The sequence below is a fragment of the Nerophis ophidion genome, linkage group LG10 (assembly GCF_033978795.1).
Source record: "Nerophis ophidion isolate RoL-2023_Sa linkage group LG10, RoL_Noph_v1.0, whole genome shotgun sequence".
Taxonomy (NCBI): Eukaryota; Metazoa; Chordata; class Actinopteri; order Syngnathiformes; family Syngnathidae; genus Nerophis; species Nerophis ophidion.
Genome location: NC_084620.1, coordinates 38,367,205 through 38,388,915, shown reverse-complemented (window position 1 = coordinate 38,388,915; position 21,711 = coordinate 38,367,205). Strand labels below are relative to the sequence as shown.

Below are 21,711 nucleotides of genomic sequence, written 5' to 3'. Positions count from 1 at the left end.
ATCGGTAATTAAGAGTTGGACTATATCGGATATCGGCAAAAAAGCTACTAACGGGCATCCCTAATTCTCACCATTTCCTGGTCATACATGGCTGTGAAAGTATACCAACATGGCAGAATACCTACTCAGACTTCTTCTGTCCAGGGGAGATGCATGATTTATGATCTACAGTAAACTTCTAAGGAGCAAGGAAGCGAGGAAACACCTTGCCAGTCGATCATGTTGAAATTGTACACAGGTTTGTGATCACAGCGCCGTTAAAAATAGTTTATCTGCTTTAGCGCCTATAAAAACAATATCACTAATACTTGGTTAATATTCAAATCATGAAATGTAAATAAAATACTGTTGGTGCTTTAATTTATTGGATTTTATGGGCGAAATAGAGGACCTCCCATTGGCTCGTTTGGAGGCAGACTTTTATTTACGTTTATTTCCAAGTTAGAATGCATGAAAAATAAAAATCCATCCGTCGTAATGTCTTTCATAATGATTGGGAGCGATAGGCAAAATGTTTTAAAAAAGTGTAGTTCCCCTTTAGTGGAGTAATACATTAAAGTCTGTTTTCATGTTAGCCCTTAAGCTAGCTACTACTAGCTTGCTTCTCCAGTAATTGAGCAAGTGTCTGTGTGGACAATGTTCTTTGCCTCTACTGTCGAGGCAGTCAATCGGAGCTGTGGCCGCCATGGCGGTAATCCCAGAACCCACTGATGGACACCAATGGTGAGGCATGCCTTCAAGAAATACTTCAAAGACCTCCAAAATCCCACCTTCACGTCTTCCAATGAGGAAGCAGTTCCTGGGGACTCCGCAGTGGGCTCTCCTTTTTCTGGGGCTAAGGTAGACGAGGTAGTTAAAGAAGCTCCTCGATTACAGGGCCCCAGGGTTGGATGAGATCCGCCCAGAGTTCATTAGGGCTCTGGATGCTCTTCAGCTGTCACTGGATCGGTTTGCAGCGGAGTGTGAAGCGACTGGAACGAAAATCAGTACTTCCAAGTCTGCGTCCATGGTTCTTGCCCAGAAAAAGGTGGAGTGCCATCTCCGTGTTAGGGAGGAGATTCTGCCCCAATTGGAAGAGTTCAAGTACTTCAGGGTCTTGCTCACAAGTGAGGGAAGAGTGGATCCTGAAATTATTAGGTGGATTGGTACAGCCTCTGCAGTGATGCGGACCCTGTATTAGTCCGTCATGGTGAAGAAGGAGCGTTTTTGCAAGCTAATGTCAAATAGACTGAAGTTAAAGTACCACTGATAGTCACGCACACAATAGGTGCAGTGAAATTACTCTCTGCATTTGACCCATCCCCTTGTCTTACCCCCTGGGAGGTGAGGGGAGCAGTGAGCAGTAGCTATGGCTGCATTTGGGAATCATTTGGTCATTTAACGCCCAATTTCAACCCTTTACGCTGAGTGCCAAGCAGGGAGGTAATGTCTCCCATTTGTATAGTCTTTGGTATGACTTGGCCTGGGGTTTGAACTCACGACCTACAGATCTCCGGTGTTATCATACATGTATATGAAAACACTGATATAAAATTTAAGAGGACGGTGAAGTGGCAAGGCAATACTGTACACTAGGCGGACTCAGCTAACTCGAGCAAGGGTCTGCAACCCACGTCTTTGGATCCACATGTGGCTCTTCTGCCTCGTTGCTGGGGCTCCCTCAGATTTGTTTCAACCCGAAGTGAGAAAAGTTAGCATTTTTTAAAAAGAGCTCTGTAATTTCCAATTTTTAGGCCGTGAACGCGCACAGGCCGAGTCCTGAGGCACAAGGAAGACAAGTAAAAGAGACTGAAACCCTGTGTGTTCAGTTCAGCTTCTTGAGTGTGCAACCCCTTGGGTAAGCTAACCTTGAATACTTTCCAAGGCAGTGTTACGTTTTCCTTCTCGGTACTATATTTCTTTGGTGGAAGAGGCGGCATAATGTCTCTTTTGATAGTAAAAGTTGCAGACCCCTGAGCTAGAGGCAGGGTATTATGTCCATCAACAGGCTCTAAGCACACATATTAGGGTTATTGTAATGCAATCGAAAAGTGAATTATATATATATAGCGCTTTTCTCTAGTGAGTGCAAAAGTTACTTTTGCATAAGAGGGGGCCCTATAGCGTCAACCTGCAACACACAAACTTCGTCAATCCTAAATTTCCCCTCCAGTTTATGCCCTTAACACCCAACAACATTAATTCGTTCACATGAATTAACAGTAGTAGCAGCTAATGCACCGAGTCACATTACAACCTTACGAGCTGAGCCGCCTTCATCCTCCTATGTGGAGCTTAATCTGTCCAAATCCGTCGCTTTACTGTGCCCTAAATCCACAAGTCTAATCCTGCTTAAATCTAATGAGTGGCAAATGTTGACTTTTCGTCAGGTTCAAAACAACGCGTTCAAGCATCACAACACAGGAGGACAGCTGCATTACGATGCAAAATACATATCGAAATGATTGGTATGTCTGTCTGTATGTCCGTAAGGCTAGTCACAGAAAAAACATCTAATTTTTTTCCCAGATAAAACACCCGTGGAAGTCCAGGTAATCTTTATTGTGGTGCCTCAATTTACAAGTACCCCAACTTATTTAGTTTTTTGAGAAACTGGTTGTCCCCCGGCTTTTTGTTATGCTTTAAGTTGCGAGCATAAATTTTGCTTACAAGCCTTACCACCGCTAGATGAAGTAGTGATTGTTCACAGAAGCAACATCCAGAGATAGACACAATCCTGCCCTCCAACTACCGAAACTGAGAAAGAAACGTAAAGGAAAGCGTCGAGAAAAAGAAGCAGACATCCATCCATTTTCTACCGCTCATTCCCTTCAGGGTCACGGGGGGCGATGGAGACTATCTCAGCTACAATCGGGCGGAAGGCGGCTTACACCCTGGACAAGTCGCCACCTCATCGCAGGGCCAACACAGATAGACCGACGACATTCACACTCACATGCACACACTAGGGCCAATTTTAGTGTTGCCAATTAACCAAACCCCTGGTGCACGTCTTTGGAAGTGAAAGAAAGCCGGAATACCTGGAGGGAACTCACGCAGTCACCCACACAGAAAGATCCCGAACCCGAGATTGAACTCAGGACTTCTCAGGACTTTCGTATTGTGAGGCCAACGCACTAACCCCTCCTCCACCGTGCTGCCCAAGAAGCAGACAACTTCCACTAAATCAGAAAAACAAACAACCGAAAACATAACCAATACAGTATAGTATCCGACCTGGCGAGGCAACTCGAGCGCAGCACAATCAGTCTGTACAACATCGAAGCAAGAGCCAGCCTCTGTGCCAAAACAACATTGCAGCATTACTTTTGATCACTCCGGTCCGTCACTCAAAGGCATGTAACATAAACAACAATAGCAATTTCTTCTGTTGCATGATGGATTAAGGAGCTTGACTTAAAAACCACCGCAGAAATTTGCTGCTCAAGGTAAATATTCTACATAATTTCATGAAACTACTGTAGCTGTATATTAAAGTTAACAGAAAAAAATACTAATGATTGTCACACACACACTAGGTGTGGGGAAATTTGTCCTCTGCATTTGTCCCATCCCCATGTTCACCCCCTGGGAGGTAAAGGGGAACAGTGAGCAGCAGCCCTCGTCGCGCCCGGGAATCATTTTTGGGTGATTTAACCCCCAATTCCAACCCTTGATGCTGAGTGCCAAGCAGGGAGGTAAGGTCCCATTTTTATAGTCTTTGGCATGACTCGGCCAGGGTTTGAACTCACAACCCACCGATCTCAGGGCGGACACTCTAACCACTAAGCCACTGAGCCGGCATGCATGTATGCATGTAGTGCATTATATCATATTTGTTATCCAAGAGGTTGTTTGATGTTTTTTTGTGATTAAATCCTTGTCATTCGTAAGCATTTTCACTATCAGTTCATTTAGGTCTGCTGTAAAATATCAAGTAAATAAAAAACAGGAAAGACTTTATTGATATCTAGTTTCATCTGCAGCAAATATACTCACATTGATTAAAATGTACCGGGAGTGCGAAAACCAAAAAAAGGAAGGGATCAATGTCTTTCCAAAACAAATTCAAATCCACTGCTGTCCTTGTTACAATGGCATTTAAAAGGACTATTAATAAAACCTCTTGAAGCTATTTCAGGCTGCAGCAATGATATTAAACAGTGACTGCTGAAGGGATTGTAAATAAGTGGCTGAACATTGTTATAGTCATCTCTCCAACTCACACACAACTGTGAGTTACATGTCACATGAGATCCGTCTCCTGTCGTCATGATGCCATCCTTTCGCACCTCTGGGAGCTAGGAGGGTCCCCTTATCTTCACTCTACTGACAGGGTAACACCATTACTGTGACCGGGAGCAAGTCTACATTTGACGGGTATACTTATCCTCTATTTAAAAGTAATGGCCGTTTTATCGAAACTTGGCATTTATTGAATTTGATCTGCTAAAAATTGTGTATGTAGCCCACCTGCTAATGTTGCACGTCTGCTTCATCTTCAATGGTGCGACAGACGGATTGCTTTCCCAATCGCATTCCAGTTCGAGTGTCCGCCTATCTACAAGCATTTTCTGTTCTCACTGATATGATATGTTCAGTCACTTTAGGCCAGGGGACTCAGACACACGGCCCGCGAGACGTTATTTTGCGGCCCCCACCTTAATATGAAAGTTTATGTTAGTGCGGCCCGAGAGTTTTATATGAATGGCGCTTGATAGCGTTGTGTTAGTTGGGTCCAAAATGGCTCTTTCAACGTTCTGGGTTGCCTACCTCTGCGTTGGTGGAAAAGCGGCAAATCAGTGAAAGCGACGTTGCCATGGAGACGAGGGTTTTCTTACGTGCCTGGCTGCAGTCACACCGCGACACCTGTCCGTCAGTAATAACACTCCCCGATAACCTGGAGCAATTCAAACCGTTATTTCCTTTTTTTTTATTGTTTAACTTGCATTGCCTCACACGATGAACAATACATATACTTCTATAATTTGCCGGATGTGTGTCAATTTTTTGCGCTCACAATCCCGGTACTTTCCCGGCTATTATCCGCCGACCGCGGTGTTGCTGTAGGGAGGAAAAGCGGAACGACACACATTGCGGAAATAACGTTATTTTCGGTGCATCGGCTAAATACAAGTATATTCCACAACCCCAAACATGTTTTTTTCAAAGCCTGCAGTGAAAAGAAAGGTTAGTGATGAGCAAAGACAATTCCAGGAAAAGTGGGAGATGCAATATTTCTTTGTTGAGCACAGGGGTACCCCGACGTGTCTTATTTGCACAGAGAAAGTTGCGGTAAACAAGTGATACAATTTGAAACGTCATAAACATTCTGATTCTGATTATGCAACTAGACATGCTGAGGAGTCTGCACAAATTTTTTTAAGAAATATTTTCCTGCGACCCAGCTTCACCCAGACTCTGCATCCAGTGGCCCCCAGGTAAATTGACTTTGAGACCCCTGATTTAGGCACAACAACAGTGCAGGCTTAAGTGTTTATTTTGGTCATTTTTACATTCGTATCCTTCAAATGTTATAATGTGACAGTGCTGAGCAACAACTTCACCAAAGAGTAATCAGCAGTTTGGCACTGTATGGCACCTGATTTTGCCAATGTTGTACAGTTGAAACTAGGTGTTTTACATTGGAAGCTGCACAGACAAGTGAATGCAAAGAAAAATGTGTCAACAGCCATACAGGTCACACTGAGGGTGGCCGTATAAACAACTTTAACACTGCTACAAACATGCACCACGCTGTGAACCCACACCAAACAGGAATGACAAACACATTTCTGGAGAACATCTGCACCGTAACACAACATAAACACAACAGAACAAATACCCAGACCCCCTTGCAGCACTAACTCTACCGGGACGCTACAATACACACCCCTCTCTACCCCAGCCCCCCCACCCCGCTCGCCTCGACCACCTCATGCTCTCTCAAGGACAGCATGTCCCAAATTCCAAGCTGCTGTTTTGAGGCATGTTAAAAAAAATAATGCACTTTGTGACTTCAATAATAAATATGGCAGTGCCATGTTGGCATTTTTTTCCATAACTTGAGTTGATTTATTTTGGAAAACCTTGTTACATTGTTTAATGCATCACAACAAAATTAAGCAAAATAATGTAAAAATTGCACAACTGTGTATATCTGTATCGGTTGATATCGGAATCTGTAATTAAGAGTAGGACAATATCGGTATATCGGATATCAGCAAAAAAGCCATTATTGGACAGCTCTAATTTAAATCCTTTAAAGTCCTCCTGTGTGCAGGGGCTTATTTGCTAAGCGTGTTAACAATAACAAAAACAACAAAACATTTTGTCATGTTTAAATTGTCGAACTAATCATTGTAGTATTTATCCACCATATGCGGCCATTACTCTTGGTACCAATACTGTCAATATTTGTATCTTTCCACACACCTTGGTTTACATTCGAGAGCTCTATCTTAGCGTTAGTTGCTAGCATGGCTTATCGTATCTGCCTACTGTGTATAGTGAAGCATGTTTAGCTATTCCTCTTCCTCCAGTGATACTTGTAAGAAACATAGTAGATTTGCCACCACGGAAGTAAAGAGTCTAGATATAGGGCAGCACGGTGGAACAGGGGTTAGTGCATGTGCCTCACAATACGAAGGTCCTGAGTAGTCCAGAGTTCAATCCCGGGCTCTTGATCTTTCTGCGTGGAGTTTGCATGCTCTCCCCGTGACTGCGTGGGTTCCTTCCGCCACCGTGCCACCCTATATATATATATATATATATATATATATATATATATATATATATATATATATATATATATATATATATATATATATATATACATATATATATATATGTATATATATACATATACATATATACATATATATACATATATATATATACATATATATATATATATATATATATATATATATACATTTACATATATATATATATACATATACATATACATATATATATACATATGCATATATATACATACATATACATATATATATACATATACATATATACATATACATATACATATATACATATATATATATATATATATATATATATATATATATATATATATATAGTTTGGAGAGTGGCCGTGCGCAACCCGAGGGTCCCTGGTTTAATCCCCAACTAGAACCAAACTCATCAAGTTCGTTGTGTCCTGAGCAAGACACTTCACCCTTGCTCCTGATGGGTGCTGGTTAGCGCCTTGCATAGCAGCTCCCTCCATCAATGTGTGAATGTGTGTGTGAATGGGCGAATGTGGAAGTAGTGTCAAAGCGGTTTGAGGACCTTGAAGTACAACCCATTTACCATTTATTTTATATATATATATATATATATATATATATATATATATATATATATATATATATATATATATATATATATATATAGATATAGATATTAGGGGTGTAACGGTACACAAAAATTTCGGTTCAGTGCGTACCTCGGTTCAGAGGTCACGGTTCGGTTCATTTTCGGTACAGTAAGAAAACAACAAAATATAAATGTTTTGATTATTTATTTAACAAATTTGTTAAATCTTCCACCAAAAATATTTTTCTTAGTGGAACATTTTATGGGAAGTAATTGGAAACTTGGATAGGTCAAGAATTCATAATAACATTGATTTTGATTCAGTATTATGTTTTGAGCAATGACAGTTTGAAAGAAAAAAAACAGCTTTGTTTAATTAGTCAACGTTGCAACTTTTTCTAAATTACATTTAGCCTTTAAGCTTTTTTATTTCACTTTTGTTTATGTTTTTGTTTATTTTAATAGTATTTTTAGAATGTGCCGTGGACCTTTAAAACATTAGCTGTGGGCCGCAAATGGCCTCCTGGACACACTATTGACACCCCTGCTAGAGATAATAAAAAATAAAATCTGATAAATCTATGGGTAAAAAGCAGACCCTGGCGACGCATGCGCGTTTATCATAACTCTCTCGCTCTCTCCGTCTCTGCCCCTCCCTCACGAATGTTGCTGCGCGTGCCAATTTTTTTTTTTTTTAACCCCTTCTTAACCCTGAACGTACATTGAAAATACACGCAACCCTGACTTTAAATGCCGGACATTCGAGGCATTTAAGAAACTCCACCTGGACAGCTCCGCAAAGAGGACATATCCGGTGAAAAGAGGAGGTGTGGTCAGTCTATCATAGCCCAGTCGTTGATAGCATGCCGTGTGTTGTTTTTTTTTTGATTGATTGAAAATTGTATTAGTAGATTGCACAGTACAGTACATTTTCTGTACAATTGACCACTAAATGGTAACACCCCAATAAGTTTTTCAACCTTTTTAAGTCGGGGTCAATTCATGGTGCATTGTTTACACAACGTGCGGTGCGCTACTTAATATTTCCGTGTTGTTCGGTACACTTTCGAACCGAACCAAAACCCCCGTACCGAAGTGGTTCAATACAAATACACGTACCATTACACTCCTAATATATACAGTATATATACAGGGCAGCGCGGTGACATAGGGGTTAGTGCATGTGCCTCACAATACGAAGGTCCTGAGTAGTCTTGAGTTCAAACCCGGGCTTGGTATCGTTCTGTGTGAAGTTTGCATGTTCTCCCCGTGAATGCGTGGGGCCCCCCGGGTAATCCGGCTTCCTCCCACCACCAAAAACATGCACCTGGGGATAGGTTGATTGGCAACACTAAAATTGGCCCTAGTGTGTAAATGGGAGTGTGAATGTTGTCTGTCAATCTGTGTTGGCCCTGTGATGAGAGGGCAACTTGTCCAGGGTGTACGCAGCCTTCCGCCCGAATGCAGCTGAGATAGGCTCCAGCACCCCCCGCAACCCCAAAAGGGACAAGCAGTAGAAAATGAATGGATATATATATATATATATATATATATATATATATATATATATATATATATATTTATTTTTTTTGACAATATGATTTGCTTGAGTGGCTAGGAGACACCGAGAGTAACAAGCAGTAGAACATGGATTCGAAAGGACAGATTTAAAAAATAAATAATAAAAAAAATTACAATTAAAAAAAAAAAAAATCTAACTTGGAACTTCCCGCGGGACAGATTTTGGACGCGGACAGGCAGGATTCCGCCCGCGAGCCGTAGTTTGGAGACCCCTGGTGTACAGTCAGAAGTAGCTTTGCGCTTTGGAGGGATCTTAGCCGGAATCTATGTTGTGTTTAGGACGCGTTCGTTTGATTGTTGCTGCCAAAATTGCAGGATACAGATAAAATGTGACATCAACATGCATTATCACGGTATGACGGAAGATCTTAAAACGCTCCATCATCGGCCAAATACATATTCACAATGCTGTTTTCTTTTTGAGGAAGCTCTATAGCTTTAGTGTTGTTCTTTTTTTATTGCTGCTATTTTGACTGTCTCTTGTTTGCACAAAACATTGGGTGTTTGTATCTGCAATCTGTCTGCCCCTGATTTAAATGGACAAACGTTTAATAGAGTATTATTATTTCTGTAATGTGTTGTACAGTAACAGTATCAATAAATATTTCCTAATGAAGTAATGATCTTTATTGTTTTAATTGTTGGTTAGCACATGCCCAAACACATCTCAAACGGAATTCATAAGCTAACAGGTAAATTAGAACCACTAATTAAAGTTAAAGTACTAGGTGTGGTGAAAATACCCTCTGCATTTGACCCATTCCCTTGTTCCACCCCCTGGGAGGTGAGGGGAGCAGTGAGCAGCAGCGGTCATTTTGGTTATTTAACCCCCAATTCCAACTGGTAAGATAGTCAATTAATAGGTTATTATCAATATAGTCAGGTGTCACTGCCCTGCTTGACACAACTGTTTGTTGCAAACAATGTAGTAATTTCGCTGTGAATAAAAACCTGTATTTTTTGGGCGGGGAATTACCACCCGCTACGCCACTATAAATGGAAAAGTCAAGTTGTGGCGTTTCCTGCGCTCCACCTCGCTGTGATTAATTGAGCAAGTCCACTAAGAGGAAATAACATAACCAATTCAAATACCACTAACAGCTGCTATTTTGATGCAAGTGAGCAGTGCCAATGCAATAGTGGCTTTTTGGATCGGAATGACGGTTGGAAAGGTGAACAGATTGGAGTGACACCCTGCAGCAGAGACAAGTAGGCAGCGCAAAACAAATGACTTCACATGGTGAGCCTGGAGTTATTTTGGAGAGCTGCTTTGTATACAATAAGAAAAGTGCCTGTGTTGTCATAATATGGAGACATGACACCAAACCTGACTGAAAAACTCCCTGACAGCCATTGTTTTATACATATTGTGGGGCGGTATAGCTCGGTTAGTAGAGTGGCCGTGCCAGCAACTTAAGGGTTCCAGGTTTGATCCCCGCTTGCCGTTGTGTCCTGGGGCAAGACACTTTATCCACCTGCTCCCAGTGCCACCCACACTGCTTTAAATGTAACTTAGATATTGGGTTTCACTATGTAAAAGCGCTTTGAGTCACTAGATAAAAGGGCTATATAAATTCACTTCACTCACTTGCTCATATTAGGGATGGGTGAGTAAAGCAGCCAACATTTGCACGAAAGTAAGATTATTGTTACTTTAGAGCAGGGGTCTCAAACTCAATTTACCTGGGGGCCACTGGATGCAGAGTCTGGGTGAGAAAAAAAAGAAAACCCTTGTCTCAAAGGCAACGTCTATGTCGATTTCATTCATTTGCCGCTTTTCCACTAACGCAGGGGTAGGCAACCCAGAACATTGAAAGACGGGACACAAATAACACAACGCTGTCAAGCGCCATTCATATAAAACTTGCAGGCCACACTAACATTAAACTTTCATATTAAGGTGGGGGCCGCAAAATAACGTCTCGCGGGCCGCAATTGGCCCGCGTGTCTGAGACCCCTGCTTTAGAGCATGGGTCCATTAAAGAGTTGTGCTGCCTTGGCTGTTGTCATGTCTCTTTTTACAGTGTGGCATTTGGGAGTGTGGTCATGTGACAGCCAGGATCCGTTTGATTGGGTAAAAATTAAATCAAACGGCACTGGTGTTGGAGTGGTGAAACAGAGTCATGCGGCAGTGCCAGCTGAAATACGTCTTTGCAAGCAGTATTAAACAGATTAAAAATAAATATAATGATGACATGAATAAATGTAAAAAAATTACTCTTTTGATCGTGGACTAGTCAGCGATTTTCAGATTATGAAGCATAAACCTATGCAGGGACTCTAATTTAGCCATCTGCTTCTAAAATCAGCTTATTCTATTTTTAGGCTGTGCTTACTAACAAAGATGACACATTAAATCAGATACATGTATTTATTCTGTAACTGCGCAGCTCACTAGGCTGTTACAAAAAATCATACCAAGATTAAGCGTCTCTTTGCGTCGTTCTCGCCATCCCCTGGCCCGAAATGGCTGTCAAAGTGTACCAACATGTCAGAATACGGCCTCAGACTTCTTTGTCCAAGCGAGATGCATAATTTATGACCTACAATAAAAAAAGATTAATCGATTAACAATCATTACAACAATCATTACAGGTAAGGGTTGTACGGTATACTGGTATTAGTATAGTACCGCGATAATAATGAATCATATTCGGTACTATACCGCATCTAAAAAATACAGGTGCAACACCACCTGCCCTTCCGTCGTCATCCCGCCGTGTCATTGCTGGTTTACGAGCAGACGAGCATGGTCGGCAGCGCACGATCACGGAGTACTTACAAGCAGACAATGTGTGTGGACAGAAAAAGGGAGAATGGACGTATTTTGGCTTAAAAACTAAAGATAAAGGTAAAGTTTTAACACTGAAATACCCTCAGGAAGAGGTGCTTTAAGACATGGCTAGCTAGCTAGCTAGCGGCTAATGTCCATCCGCAGTCTGCAGTGTTTTTAGCTACTTCTAAATCACTAATCGTCGCCTCCATGGCGACAAATAAAGTAAGTTTCTAACAAGTATCATCCTGGCAGGACGAGGAATAGCTAAACATGCTTGACTACACACCGCAGCTCACTGGCGTCACAATGTAAACAAACAGTATCTGGTCGATACTTCTATGACTACATCTATATTTTTTAGCATCACAAAATCTTATTTTTGTTGAAAAAAAATGTATATTGTGTTTATAAACTCAGGAAATATGTCCCTGGACACATGAGGACTTTGAATATGACCAATATACGATTCTGTAGCGACTTGGTTTCGGATTGATACCCAAATTTGTGGTATCATCCAAAACTAATGTAAAGCATCCAAACAACAGACAAATAAGAGATTATTACATTTTAACAGAAGTGTAAATAGAACATGTTAAAAGAGAAAGTAAGCGGATATTATTAGTAAATGAAAAAATAGATTAATAATTCATTTTCTGCCGCTTGTCCTTAATAATTTTGACACAATATGTTACTGCATATGTCAGCAGCTAAATTAGGACCCTTTGTTAGCTTACTTACTACTAAAAGACAAGTTGTCTTGTATGTTCACTATTTTATTTAAGGACAAAATTGCAATAAGAAACATATGTTTAATGTACCCTGAATTTTTTTGTTGAATTAAAGCCAATAACGCCATTTTTTGTGGTACCCTTTATTGAGAAAAGTATTGAAAACTATCGAAAAGCATCGAAATACATTTTAGTACTGTACCAAAATATTGGTATCGGGACAACACTAATTACAAGTAAGAATCGTGATTAATTCGAAAATAAACATTTTGTACACCCCTAGTATACACACACTGCTGTCTAAACTCACTATTTGATTGTGCATATTAAGCCACAATAATATCTATAAGAGGGGTTAATCATCTGTGGGCAACCCCCGTTTTGCCTTCATCATTAGGAAATACGATAAATCTTTACAAATTAAAACAGAAAACATACTGTACATACTTAACACTCAAATAACAGTAATATGGCTCTTGAGAAGCCAAAACAATAGTTAGGGTTTCTTCTGCCAATAATTCCAAGATATTAATAATCCATCCATCCATCCATCCATTTTCTGCCGCTTGTCCCTTTCAGGGTGCTGGAGCCTATCCCAGCTGCATTCGGGCAGGTCCAACACAGGTCCAACACAGATAGACAGACAACATTCACACTCACATTCACACACTAGGGCCAATTTACTGTTGCCAATCAAACTATCCCCAAGTGCATGTCTTTGGAGGCGGGAAGAAGCCGGAGTACTCGGAGGGAACCCACGCAGTCACGGGGAAAACATGCAAACTCCACACAGAAAGATCCCGAACGCAGGATCGAACCCAGGACCTTCGTCACGCAGATGCACCAACCCCTTTTTTCCACTGTGCTGCCCGACATTAATAATAATAACAATAATACCGTATTTTTCGGACTATAAGTCACAGTTTTTTTCATAGTTTGCCCGGATGTACGACTTATACTCAGAAGCGACTTATGTGTGAACTTATTAACACATTACCGTAAAATATCAAATAATATTTAGCTCATTCACGTAAGAGACTAGACGTATAAGATTTCATGGGATTTAGCGATTAGGAGTGACGGATTGTTTGGTAAACGTATAACATCTTCTATATGTTATAGTTATTTGAATGACTCTTACCATAATATGTTACGTTAACATACCAGGCACCTTCTCAGTTGGTTATTTATGCGTCATAAAACGTACACTTATTCAGCCTTTTGTTCAGTATTCGTTATTTGTTTTAAATTGCCTTTCAAATGTCTATTCTTGGTGTTGGGTTTTATCAAATAAATTTCCCCCAAAAATGCAACTTATACTCCAGTGCGACTTATGTATGTTTTTTTCCTTCTTGATTATGCATTTTCGGCATGTGCGACTTATACTCTGGAGCGACTTATACTCCGAAAAATACGGTAATAATAATAATAATAATAATAATAATAATGATAATAACTGTGATTGTTATCTCCTAGGCAATAAATCTATTTTATGGATGAATACGACTTTTTTGTTTCTTTGGCATACTTCTTGCCCTCAGAAGCTTCTGTCCTCTCCATGATTTCCTCAGCATCGGTTCACACACATAGAAGAACATGGCTAATGCATACAAGACATTTGTTCCACATAAAAAAATAGTGTCATCAGTGACTGCACGTTGTAAAATGTGTTTTAAAAATGTATCAGCACAACAAACTTATTCCAGCATGTAAAAAAAGAGGCATTCTGTTATGATCCGCTGCCCGGATCATATTATGATTCAGATTTTTCAGTCTTTTTGTGTTTTCTGCTGGTTTTGGACTCCTTCGGTTCCAGTTTGTGCACCTCTCAGTTGGTTTCCATAGTTACTCACTATTTTCACCTGCCGCTTGTTCCGGATGCACACCTGTCTTGTAATCTCTGTCATTATTTAAGCCTGCCTTCTCCTGTCAGTCTGTCTGGCTTTGTAGTTTGTTTTCATAAAACAAGTAAGGACTTCTGTTTTCCTGCTCGCTACCTGCTAGCTTCCACGTTAGGCTATTTGTTTTCTAGCTCCCATGCTAGCTCTTTTATTTGTCTGCCTTAAGTGCTATGAGCACGTTTTTCTTTGTTCTACCTGATTATTTTCTTAATAAATCATTTTTCCTAACTCCACGCTGTGTCCGAAGCCTGTCTGCATCCCTGGGAGAACGAAATCCGCACCACGACGCGACCAGATCTTTACACATTCAGCCGAGTGGGGTAAATGCAACACTTTACAATAAGAAGAGCGTAACAACAAACAGACTCCCCCTAAAAAGCAGTTTACTAGGGTGAAATCAGTTACTCAATGTACCATGTTTGATAAGAAAGAAGCACAATGGAGAACAATCACTAAAACAGCCGCTTCTGCACAAAGCTGGAGCTGTGGTGTCCATACAGTGGAAAGCATGTGTATATCTGCAAAACCCAAAACCAGTGAAGTTGGCACTTTGTGTAATTCATAAATAAAAAAAGAATACAATGATTTGCAAATCATTTTTAACTTATATTCAATCTAATAGACTGCAAAAAAAGATATTTAATGTTCGAACTGAGAAATTAATGTTTTTTTTTGCAAATAATCATTAACTTAGAATTTAATGGCAGCAACACATTGCAAAAAAGTAGGCACAGGGGCATGTCTACCATTGTGTTACATGGCCTTTCCTTTTAACAACACTCAGTAAAAATTTGGGAACTGAGGAGACGAATTTTTGAAACTTTTTAGTTGGAATTATTTACCATTTTTGCTTGATGTACAGCTTAAGTTGTTAAACAGTACAGTCTCAGTTTTTTTTTGCTTTTTTGCTTTTTTGTAACATGTTGCAGGCATCAATTTCCAAATGAGCTAATATTTGCAAAAAATAACAAAAGTTTTCCAGTTCGAACGTCAAGTATATTGTCTTTGCAGTGTATTCAAATGAAGATAGGTTGAAAAGGATTTGCAAATAATTGCATTTTGTTTTTATTTGCTATTTATACAACGTGCCAACTTCACTGGTTTTGGGGTTTGTACTTACTAAAACTTTAGCGCACACTCAATGTTGGACAAAAGCCATGGGACAATAGGAATAGTGGCATCAAAGCCATAAAACTCAAGCAGTCCAGCATCCCAACGATACCGTAAAGTCTCTTCAAAAGGCATCCATCCATCCATCCATCCATCCATTTTCTACCTCTTGTCCCTTTCGAGGTCATGGGGGGTGCTAAAGACTATCTCAGTTGCACATGGGCGGAAGGCGGTGTACACCCTGGACAAGTCGCCACCTCATCACAGGGCCAACACAGATAGACATCATTCACACTCACATTCACATAGTATCCATCCAACCATCCATTTTCTTGGGCTTGTCCCTTTCGGGGTCGCGGGGTGTGCAGGAGCCTAACTCAGCTTTATCCGGGCGGAAGGCGGGGAACACCGCGGGGCCAACACAGATAGACAGACAACAATCACACTCGCATTCACACACTATGTTACATCTATTTTTAAATAACTTTCAAGTTTCTGTCAACTGTAAGAGGTTGATCGTTTCAAATATTCACTCGGAAAAAGCCAAGAGATGATATGATATATTTTTTCAAGCTCAAGCCCAAGTTCAGCTCCAAAACACCAGTTTCTCTATTGGTAAGTACACAACAATGACAAATAGTGGAAGCTCACATGAAAAGTATTCTCTGCCTGTCATTCATTCGAAACACCCCCAAGCAACATCGTTAATCATACTTTATTAATGCTGTAAGAATAAATATTCATACACAAAACACTTTAAACTAGCAATTACAAATAATTTACTGCACAGCTTGTATTTAAATTGTAAAAGCCATCTACCACAATGGTGATTTTTTTTTTTTTTCTCTGTCTGTTGGTCACCATAACTACAACAACCAAAGCAGATGTCATTTAAACACATGAACACATTACCAACACCAAATAGCTGTGAAAAGTTACAGTTCTCCGTTAGGTAAAAGCAGTGTGTTGCTCATAAGGAGAGATTGACAGGGCTACAAGCTAAAACTATTAATGCCGCACTTCGAGCAGTAAGGAATTTTCATTAACTAAAAATAAAAGAGCTCACACTGTTAAAATTGTTATAGCAAACGTACCTAAAAATACATGTTGTTTAATTGTACAAAGTTGTACACATCATATTTTAACTATAATGTTCAATAATATTGTAACTATTTTCTGTTTCATCCTTAAAATGTTAAGTGAATATTTCGTCATGTAGGTCTACTATTTATTTAGACCGGTGAGTTGTCCCCAAACTACAGACCGCCAGCTTCCAAAAATTTTAATTATTTATTAAAAAGTCTATCCTTTCGAGCCCATTTATCAATCCATTTTCCCCGCTTGTTACTCTCGGGGTCTCTTAGCCGAGCAGACTAATCATGTTGTCAAAAAATGCATTTTCCTATGCATACAGTTGATAAAGGTCTTACAGATGGTGAAATCTTGACCCTGGAAAAGAGTAATTCTTTTTCCGCGGTTTCCTGTTGAAAAAATGTAGTGTGAATATGAAAGAACGTACAAAATATTCAACCTCAGAGGTTCTGCTGTACATGTACTGCACATCCACAGGAGTAGAGCTATTTCAGTCAAGTAGTGCACGAGGGGAAAAAAATGGCAAAATCGTTGGGTAAATGTAAAATAGATTCCAAATGTAGTTTTTAAACATCAGAGGACATTTGACTTTTTTCATGTTCAGTGTAAGGAGAAGGCTGTCTAATCTACAAAGAGACAGATTACACACACGTATATTATATATATATATATATATATATATATATATATATATATATATATACACACACACACACACACACACAATATTTAACACATTTTAAATGATTGATAATCTTGATTATTATTATTATGATTATTCTCACCTCTATGTAGATCATATATAGGTGAGAATAATCAATTAAATACTAAATTTGTCGAATGCATAACCGAAGCAAAATAAAATTCCCTTTCATACTGAAATAAATACACCTACAACTTATTAAATGTAAATATAGAAAAAAAAATACAGGTAGTGGTAAAGTTTAGATACATGAAGGAAAGAAGACATTGAATGAATGTTTATAACTTAATAAATGTACATATGCATAAAAATGTGTTTTCTTTTGCATTTATTTTTTTTTTATGAATTAGAGCAGGGGTAGGGAACCTATGGCTCTAGAGCCATATGTGGCTCTTTTGATGACTGCACCTGGCTCTCAGATAAATCTTAGCTGACATTGCTTAACACGATAAGTAATGAATAATTCCGCATGGCACAGAGATGAATGGATATCCTGCAGATGCATTTCCAACGATAAAGTCAACCAAATCACAAAGGTGAGTTTTGTTGATGTCTTTTACTTATGTGCTAACCAGACATATTTGGTCGCGGCATGACTGCCAGCTAATCGATGCTAACATGCTATTTAGACTAGCTTCATGTACATTTGTAGCTATATTTTCATCCAGCATTTCCCTCCACCCACATTTAATGCCAAACAAACACTTACCAATCAACGGATTTAAGTTGATCCAGTGTCACAAGATGCAAAACTTCTGATCGTTTGGTCTGCACATTTTACCGGCGATGCTAAGGCAGACATGGCCGCATAGCGTAAATAGTGATTCGTTCAATAGTTTCAGTTTCTTCTCCAATTTCATTTTCGCTATCTGCCTCCATACTCCAACCATCATTTCAATACATGCGTAATCTGTTGAATCGCTTCAGCCGCTGAAATCAGAGTCTGAATCCAAGCTAATGTCGCTATATATTGCTGTGCTATCCACCATTTGTTTGTATTGGCATCACTAGATGACGTCACAGGAAAATGGACGGTGGTGTCACGCCAAATTTCTTCTCCCTACAAAAACCTTCACCCCCCGTTTACTTCCGGGGTCATGATTAATACAGACGTTTTGTTAACGCTATATTATAAAAATATAATGCTCCATCCATCCATCCATCTTCTTCCGCTTATCCGAGGTCGGGTCGCGGGGGCAGCAGCCCAAGCAGGGAAGCCCAGACTTCCCTCTCCCCAGCCACTTCATCTAGCTCTTCCTAGGGGATCCCGAGGCGTTCCTAGGCCAGCCGGGAGACATAGTCTTCCCAACGTGTCCTGGGTCTTCCCCGTGGCCTCCTACCGGTTGGACATGCCCTAAACACCTCCCTCGGGAGGCGTTCGGGTGGCATCCTGACCAGATGCCCGAACCACCTCATCTGGCTCCTCTCGATGTGGAGGAGCAGCGGCTTTACTTTGAGTTCCTCCCGGATGACAGAGCTTCTCACCCTATCTCTAAGGGAGAGCCCCGCCACACGGCGGAGGAAACTCATTTCGGCCGCTTGTACCCGTGATCTTATCCTTTCGGTCCTGACCCAAAGCTCATGATCATAGGTGAGGGTGGGAACGTAGATCGACCGGTAAATTGAGAGCTTTGCCTTCCGGCTCAGCTCCTTCTTCACCACAACGCATCGGTACAACGTCCACATTACTGAAGACGCCGCACCGATCCGCCTGTCGATCTCACGATCCACTCTTCCCCCACTCGTGAACAAGACTCCTAGGTACTTGAACTCCTCCACTTGGGGCAGGGTCTCCTCCCCAACCCGGAAATGGCACTCCACCCTTTTCCGGGAGAGAACCATGGACTCGGATTTGAAGGTGCTGATTCTCATTCCGGCCGCTTCACACTCGGCTGCAAACCGATCCAGTGAGAGCTGAAGATCGCGGCCAGATGAAGCCAACAGGACCACATCGTCTGCAAAAAGCAGAGACCTAATCCCGCGGCCACCAAACCGGAACCCCTCAATGCCTTGACTGCGCCTAGAAATTCTGTCCATAAAATATATGAACAGAATCGGTGACAAAGGGCAGCCTTGGCGGAGTCCAACCTTCACTAGAAACGTGTCCGACTTACTGCCAGCAATGCGGACCAAGCTCTGACACTGATCGTACAGGGAGCGGACTGCCACAATAAGACAGTCCGATACCCCATACTCTCTGAGCACTCCCCACAGGACTTCCCGAGGGACACGGTCAAATGCCTTCTCCAAGTCCACAAAGCACATGTAGACTGGTTGGGCAAACTCCCATGCACCCTCAAGAACCCTGCCGAGAGTATAGAGCTGGTCCACAGTTCCACGACCAGGACGAAAACCACACTGTTCCTCCTGAATCCGAGGTTCGACTATCCCTCGTAGCCTCCTCTCCAGTACACCTGAATAAACCTTACCGGGAAGGCTGAGGAGTGTGCTATATTATAAAAATACAGACGTTTTGTTAACGCTACATTATAAAAAAATTAAAAAAACAATTTACAAACACAAGCTACGGGATGACATAAGAGGAAACGTGACCCCGGAAGTAAATGCGTCATCCCATAGCTTGTATTTGTAAATTGTTTTTAAAATTTTTTTATAATATAGCGTTAACAAAACGTCTGTATTTTTATAATATAGCGTTATATTTTTATAATATAGCGTTAACAAAACGTTTGTATTAATCATGACCCCGGAAGTAAATGGGGGGGAAGGTTTTTGTAGGGGGGAAGAAATTTGCCGTGACAGCGGCTTCACAGATTGCGAAAATCAGGCACTTTAAGGCTTTTTTTAAGGGATATTCCGGGATGGATAAAATTTTGAAAAAAATTTCGATAAATAAAATAAGCCACTGGGAACTAATTTTTTATTGGTTTTAACCCTTCAGAAATTGCGATAATGTTCCCCTTTAACCCCAAATAGGTGGGTCTCCCCCGGCCCACCAGACCGTATCTCACGGCACACGAGTGTGCCGCGGCACAGTGGCTGAAAAACACTGCCCTAATGTGTGATGTTGCTTACATCAACAAAATGCATTGAGATTTGGCTTCATTTTTTTATACGTCACCAGTTGCATCATTGCACAATGTGGGAGAGCAGAGGTTAAATGCAACTAGTCAAGTCACTTCAACAAACTCCTGGCACTCTGTCCCAAAAGAAGGCTAAAAATTGGAAGGGGCGGGAGGGAGAATAATCCTTGCCATCATCACAGGTCGATTGTGATCTTTATTGCATTCTTATACTGGGTTGCAAACGTGGAATGTGTGAAGGCAGGAAGGGCCAGCCCATATGGCAATAGTTGCGTACAATCACACCAAAAAGCGTCATCGCGTAGTATTATGCAATAGTGGAAGAGGATAAGGAGGGGTGGGGGGAAGGAGCCCCTTAGTAAAAAAAACAAAAAAAACTACACAGTATTTGGAGGTGTCTGCAAACAAATGACGGGATATGGCTTGTAAGGTGTGTGCACTGCAAATCGCCGTGCATCTTCCACGCAATGCACGAAAAGAAGGGAGACTATAGGAGCAGCTGCAGACTCATGTGGTGGCCAATCCTTGCTCGGCTCTACAAAGTGGAGTAACCCTCACTTCCTTGTCTGGAGCCCATGTCACCGCTCCGGCTAACACCCTTCTTCCCACATAGATGGCCAACCATCTCGCACTAGGGAGTCTTGGTTTGGAAAAAAAACAAAAAAAACAAACAAAACCAAAGGTTAAATTGTACTCACATTTCACCACCCTGTCTGTCGTGGATAACTTTGGCTCGTCATTCGGCTTGTTTTCGGACATTTCCAGTGTGATATAATATTGAGATATTAGCAGGAAAAAAGTAGGCGGAAAACGGTCCTCCCCCAGCTGCAGCTCTCGGTGTCGCTCCCTTCGCCGAACAACACTTGAGTCTCGCCGAGAAAAGACGACCGCAGTGGATCTGAGTTGCTGTCCTGTCAGCGGCCAAAAATACAAGCGATAAGGTTTACAGTTTCACTGCTGGGGTTTCTAGGGCTGCTCGGTCTGATTTACTGTTACTCCAGTGCAAGTTGCCTCAACGCGCACTGCACTCTAACCTGCTGGTCCGTTACCCCGCCCCCCCTCACACAACAATGACTCCCATTGGTTGAGAGCGTAAATATGCCGCGCCCACAGAAGGCTTCTTTCTCTCCCTCTCTCTCTCTCTCTCTCTCTCTCTCTCTCTCTCTCTCTTTCTCTCTCTCTCTCTCTCTCTCTCTCTCTCTGTCTCTCTCTCATTAAGCAATATAGAGCAGTGGTCCCCAACCACCGATTGGTACCGGGCCAAGGACTTTTTCTACAGCTTATTCCCTTTTGGGGTTGAGGTGGTTTGCTGGAGCCTATCTCAGCTGCATTCGGGCGGAAGGCGGGTAACACCCTGAACAAGTCGCCCCCTCATCGCAGGGCCAACACAGATAGACAGAGAACATTCACACCCTAGGGACCATTTACTGTTGACAATCAACCTATCCCCAGGTGCATG

At 41.2% G+C, this 21,711-nt stretch overlaps 1 protein-coding gene across 6 annotated transcripts in view; it reads right to left on the bottom strand.

Moving 5' to 3' along the window:
• Positions 1-21,296, bottom strand: part of LOC133560773 (protein phosphatase 3 catalytic subunit alpha) — a 217,713-nt gene extending 196,417 nt beyond the window's left edge. For 3 of the 6 annotated variants that reach the window (XM_061913686.1, XM_061913685.1, XM_061913687.1), the window contains exon 1: positions 20,951-21,293. In XM_061913686.1, the coding sequence (XP_061769670.1) occupies positions 20,951-21,011 (61 nt within the window). In that variant the 5' untranslated portion in view covers positions 21,012-21,293. Of the gene's footprint in view, positions 1-20,950 lie in introns of all 6 variants that reach the window. The other 3 variants (XM_061913684.1, XM_061913689.1, XM_061913688.1) reach the window with 2 other exon arrangements.
• Between the last annotated feature and the right edge of the window lie 415 nt (positions 21,297-21,711).